Consider the following 6141-nt stretch of genomic DNA (forward strand, 5'->3'; position numbering starts at 1 on the left):
GGAGAAGAGCCCTAAGGAGCACCAGAGCGAGGACCCCTCCATAGTCCCAGAGACAAAGACAACAGAGGATAGTGGTGCAGCTAGCGCTGGAGAGGGAGAGGGGGGCGCCTCTTTGGAGGCAGAGGTACACAACAAACTTATCATCATGGTCCAATTTCATGTATGGATACCATTTTTATGTCTCTGCGTCTCCTAATGTATTGCAGAAGTTGACGACAGATATTCACATTTATTGAAAAACTTCAAATAAATAGTTTGGACGGTGTTGAAAAACCATCTTGTGGCTTTTTCCAAATACCTTGGTATACGGTATACTGCCCCAGCCTAGTAGTTGTGATAAACTGTTCTGTGGGTCTTGGTGTTGCATAGTCAATGATAGTTGTGATAAACCGTTCTGTGGGCCCTTGTGTTCCCAGGTGAATGATTGTTGTGATAAACCGTTCTGTGGGCCCTTGTGTTCCCAGGTGAATGATAGTTGTGATAAACCGTTCTGTGGGCCCTTGTGTTCCCAGGTGAATGATAGTTGTGATAAACCGTTCTGTGGGCCCTTGTGTTCCCAGGTGAATGGTAGTTGTGATAAACCGTTCTGTGGGCCCTTGTGTTCCCAGGTGAATGATAGTTGTGATAAACCGTTCTGTGGGCCCTTGTGTTCCCAGGTGAATGATAGTTGTGATAAACCGTTCTGTGGGCCCTTGTGTTCCCAGGTGAATGATAGTTGTGATAAACCGTTCTGTGGGCCCTTGTGTTCCCAGGTGAATGATAGTTGTGATAAACCGTTCTGTGGGCCCTTGTGTTCCCAAGTGAATGGTAGTTGTGATAAACCGTTCTGTGGGCCCTTGTGCTCCCAGGTGAATGGTAGTTGTGATAAACCGTTCTGTGGGCCCTTGTGTTCCCAGGTGAATGATAGTTGTGATAAACCGTTCTGTGGGCCCTTGTGTTCCCAGGTGAATGATAGTTGTGATAAACAGTTCTGTGGGCCCTTGTGTTCCCAGGTGAATGATAGTTGTGATAAACCGTTCTGTGGGCCCTTGTGTTCCCAGGTGAATGATAGTTGTGATAAACCGTTCTGTGGGCCCTTGTGTTCCCAGGTGAATGGTAGTTTTGATAAACCGTTCTGTGGGCCCTTGTGTTCCCAGGTGAATGATAGTTGTGATAAACCGTTCTGTGGGCCCTTGTGTTCCCAGGTGAATGATAGTTGTGATAAACCGTTCTGTGGGCCCTTGTGTTCCCAGGTGAATGATAGTTGTGATAAACCGTTCTGTGGGCCCTTGTGTTCCCAGGTGAATGGTAGTTGTGATAAACCGTTCTGTGGGCCCTTGTTTTCCCTGGTGAATGGTAGTTGTGATAAACCGTTCTGTGGGCCCTTGTGTTCCCAGGTGAATGGTAGTTGTGATAAACCGTTCTGTGGGCCCTTGTGTTCCCAGGTGAATGGTAGTTGTGATAAACCGTTCTGTGGGCCCTTGTTTTCCCAGGTGAATGATAGTTGTGATAAACCGTTCTGTGGGCCCTTGTGTTCCCAGGTGAATGGTAGTTGTGATAAACCGTTCTGTGGGCCCTTGTGTTCCCAGGTGAATGGTAGTTGTGATAAACCGTTCTGTGGGCCCTTGTGTTCCCAGGTGAATGATAGTTGTGATAAACCGTTCTGTGGGCCCTTGTGTTCCCAGGTGAATGGTAGTTGTGATAAACCGTTCTGTGGGCCCTTGTGTTCCCAGGTGAATGGTAGTTGTGATAAACTGTTCTGTGGGTCTTGGTGTTCCCAGGTGAATGGTAGTTGTGATAAACCGTTCTGTGGGCCCTTGTGTTCCCAGGTGAATGAGGACAGTATATCTGAGGAGATGACTTCTGAAGGGGAAGTGAAGATGGAGGCAAACATTAAGGTATCAGCTCTCTCTCTCTCTCTCTCTCAATTCAATAGGCTTTATTGGCATGGGAAACATATGTTTACATTGCCAAAGCAAGTGAAATAGATAAAAACAAAAGGGAAATAAACAATCAGAAATGAACAGTAAATATTACACTCACAAAAGAGTATCTCTCATTATTCTAGGTAGGCTACAGGTAATTATCTCCACTTTGGTCTGTTTATTTTGTGAATTTTGCAGCCAAAACAACTTAATAATCTCTCTCTCCCCTCAGAGAATGGTGAGTACGGATCTGTCTGACGTGCCTCTCTTGCCAGCCAACCCCATTCCAGTGGTGAAGAACTCTATCAAGCTTCGTCTCAGCAGGTAGGAGAGGACAGACAGACGCACCAATCCAGCCTCCCCCGGACCCCAACCCCTGACCGCTACGGTGGATGTCCTAAGACCTACTTGTCCTCTGTCCTTTGCCACGGAATGCCCACAGTGCTGCAGACAGACACATAGACAGACAGGGTGGACGCACAGGCGACTAGACAGACACACAGACAGCGCTCTCTCGACTAGGGACATTGTCAGTTGACATGCAGGGCGTAGTTGCAGCTATCTTCACAAGAGGGCGATGTTGCCCTTCTACTGGATTCTCCCAGGCAGCTTCCAAACCTCTACCTTACTGGTTAAATTTAAAGTTGTCCCTTAGGCACAGATCTGGGATCAGCTTACCTTCCCCTGTGTCTTCACCTTAACCATTGAGGCATCTTCATCCTACTTCTTCCAGAGCTGCTGGAAGGAGTAGAATGTTGCACAAAGATGTCACAGTGACTCTGCAGACAGACAGACGTGCTCACGTATGCCAGTTCTAACCTGTTATTTCCGGTCTTCTATAACAGATTAACAGATGACTGACTACAGGTTATGACACCCTGTTCCCTATAGCAGGGTTAATAAACTCTGACCCCTACGAGGTCTGGAGCCTGCTGCTTTTCTATTCTACCCGGTAACTAATTGCACACATCTTGGTGTCCCAGGTCTAAATCAATCCCCGTTTTAGACTGGACCAATGAAAAGTGGAACTGGCTTGAAGGCCCTAATATAGTCCACTACTTACAACCCTGGTCATTATATAAAGGGAATCGGCTGTGTCCATGGGCAGGTAATCGCTGTCTGTCAGGTAACTGTTGGGATATGAGGTGGCCTTCAGGGTATACAGGTAGTGTATGAGGGAACGCATCGTAAAGATGTCCACGCTGTCATCACGTGCAGCTGTACGCTTGCTAATGGAACTACATCAGGTTTGTGTACATGTACAACACAATAACTTTGACCAAAAAAAACAAAAAAACAAATATCTCAGAATGTCTCCGTGAACAGGATGGTGTAGTTTCTCTGTCTAGGATGCATGTTTATAATCTAGAGATGACACAAAGGAGTTAAGAGTTTAGTCATCTTTCTACATTCACGCTAACGTTCAGATTATCTCTGATTTATGTCCGAGGACTGCTACAGTAAGAGAGGGTAGTAGCAGAGTGCTGTAGGCCGAGTGTAGAGTAGAGAGGTGGTCTGGTGTCTGACTGAAAGCATTCAGATATACATTGTATTGAATCAAAATGATTAGAATGGGCATAGAATCTAAATTTGTTCTATGTGTACATGCATTGTACAGTAACCATTAGTGTCTGTCTTGTACAATAACATGATGAAAGACAATGCTTTTCTTTTGCTTAGAATATAAAGGACTTGAGCTTTCGCCTTGGTGAATTATTATTATTTTTGCTTAAAATGGTGCAATTTGAATCAAGATAATTATTCTAACATTACATAGAGGGTTTAGTTCAAAAGACCAATTGTCTTTGTTGGTTATTCATTTTGGATTTGCTTGTTCACGTGGATGTGGACTTTGTGGGAATAGTCAACTGGTTTAAAACTTGTTCGTAGGGTTAGCAAACAAAGTAACAGATCTTTTTTTTGTTCCGTTTTATTATTTTTTTAATGTTTAAAAACAATGTGTCCTGACTTTTAACATTTTAACTTTCTCAATATTTTCTAGATGTATTAACAAAATGATACTTTTGTTTGAATTTGTTTGTGCTAATCGTGTGGACTTGTATGGTGATGATGAATCTGAAGACCACTGTCAACCTACAGTGTGTTAATCAACATGTACAGATGTTTCTCTTCAATGACTACCATTTAAATGTTCTGTCCCCTGTTCTTACAATGCTCTTTTTCAGTTGAACGTATTTTTTTTCTTAGGTGTATTTGTAAGGATGAGAGGTATTGTACTTTTTTTCACAAATAAAGGTCTACCTTGTTGCGAAGATAGTCTTGTGTTTTTGTTCAAAGTGTGCCACAACTGCGTGAGGAAAAACGCAGCAAGAAGTTCCAACACAGTCGCATAACACCCCAGCGGACTCTTACCCCTGCTGTTTCTCCATCTCGGTCCTCGGGAACTGAAGGGGTGCACGTTTTGCTTTTTGCCCTAGCACTACTCAGCTGATTCAAATGATCAACTTATCATTAGACTTTGATCGTTTTGAATAAGCTGCGTAGTGTTAGGGCAAAAAACAGAATGTTCCCCAGGACCGAGTTGGGGAAGACCTGGGTTGTTGGTTTGTGTATGGTTCAAATGGCAGTGCTTACATTATCAGATGTTTTATCACATTTCTATTCATTTTAAAATGTTCTTTTTAACTTGATTTACAACATTACAAAATCATACATTATTTGTAAATCTGAAGTAAATTTATAAAGTAGGAAATACATTTCCTTTTGCTTAAGTATCTCAACTCCTAGTAGATGAAGAGACTGGAATACCCAGGGAGCAGTCTCCTAGTAGATGAAGAGACTGCTATACCCAGGGAGCAGTCTCCCAGTAGATGAAGAGACTGCTATACCCAGGGAGCAGTCTCCCAGTAGATGAAGAGACTGCTATACCCAGGGAGCAGTCTCCCAGTAGATGAAGAGACTGCTATACCCAGGGAGCAGTCTCCCAGTAGATGAAGAGACTGCTATACCCAGGGAGCAGTCTCCCAGTAGATGAAGAGACTGCTATACCCAGGGAGCAGTCTCCCAGTAGATGAAGAGACTGGTATACCCAGGGAGCAGTCTCCCAGTAAATGAAGAGACTGCTATACCCAGGGAGCAGTCTCCCAGTAGATGAAGAGACTGCTATACCCAGGGAGCAGTCTCCCAGTAGATGAAGAGACTGGTATACCCAGGGAGCAGTCTCCTAGTAGATGAAGAGACTGGTATACCCAGGGAGCAGTCTCCCAGTAGATGAAGAGACTGCTATACCCAGGGAGCAGTCTCCCAGTAGATGAAGAGACTGGTATACCCAGGGAGCAGTCTCCTAGTAGATGAAGAGACTGCTATACCCAGGGAGCAGTCTCCCAGTAGATGAAGAGACTGGTATACCCAGGGAGCAGTCTCCTAGTAGATGAAGAGACTGGTATACCCAGGGAGCAGTCTCCTAGTAGACGTAGAGTCTGGTATACCCAGGGAGCAGTCTCCTAGTAGATGAAGAGACTGGTATACCCAGGGAGCAGTCTCTTAGCAGACGAAGAGACTGGTATAGATGAAGAGACTGGTATACCCAGGGAGCAGTCTCCTAGTAGACGAAGAGACTGGTATACCCAGGGAGCAGTCTCCTAGTAGACCAAGAGACTGGTATACCCAGGGAGCAGTCTCCTAGTAGATGAAGAGACTGGTATACCCAGGGAGCAGTCTCCTAGTAGATGAAGAGACTGGTATACCCAGGGAGCAGTCTCCTAGTAGATGAAGAGACTGGTATACCCAGGGAGCAGTCTCCTAGTAGACGAAGAGACTGGTATACCCAGGGAGCAGTCTCCTAGTAGATGAAGAGACTGGAATACCCAGGGAGCAGTCTCCTAGTAGACGAAGAGACTGGTATACCCAGGGAGCAGTCTCCTAGTAGATGAAGAGACTCGTATACCCAGGGAGCAGTCTCCTAGTAGATGAAGAGACTGGTATACCCAGGGAGCAGTTTCTTAGTAGACGAAGAGACTGGTATACCCAGGGAGCAGTCTCCTAGTAGATGAAGAGACTCGTATACCCAGGGAGCAGTCTCCTAGTAGATGAAGAGACTGGTATACCCAGGGAGCAGTCTCCTAGTAGATGAAGAGACTCGTATACCCAGGGAGCAGTCTCCTAGTAGATGAAGAGACTGGTATACCCAGGGAGCAGTCTCCTAGTAGATGAAGAGACTGGAATACCCAGGGAGCAGTCTCCTAGTAGACGAAGAGACTGGTATACCCAGGGAGCA

At 45.2% G+C, this 6141-nt stretch overlaps 1 protein-coding gene across 1 annotated transcript in view; it reads left to right on the top strand.

Annotated features, from left to right (window-relative positions):
- The window catches only part of LOC139582543 (poly(A) polymerase alpha-like), a 30125-nt gene extending 25948 nt beyond the window's left edge, over positions 1–4177 (top strand). Inside the window, exons 18-20 of the mRNA XM_071412630.1 lie at positions 1–124; positions 1809–1877; positions 2137–4177. The exon at positions 1–124 is cut by the window's left edge and continues 164 nt beyond it. Coding sequence (XP_071268731.1) covers positions 1–124; positions 1809–1877; positions 2137–2232 — 289 coding nt within the window. The 3' untranslated portion in view covers positions 2233–4177. The remainder of the gene's footprint in view (positions 125–1808; positions 1878–2136) is intronic.
- The last annotated feature ends 1964 nt before the right edge of the window (positions 4178–6141 follow it).

Source organism: Salvelinus alpinus, chromosome 8, assembly GCF_045679555.1.
Source record: "Salvelinus alpinus chromosome 8, SLU_Salpinus.1, whole genome shotgun sequence".
Lineage (NCBI taxonomy): Eukaryota > Metazoa > Chordata > Actinopteri > Salmoniformes > Salmonidae > Salvelinus > Salvelinus alpinus.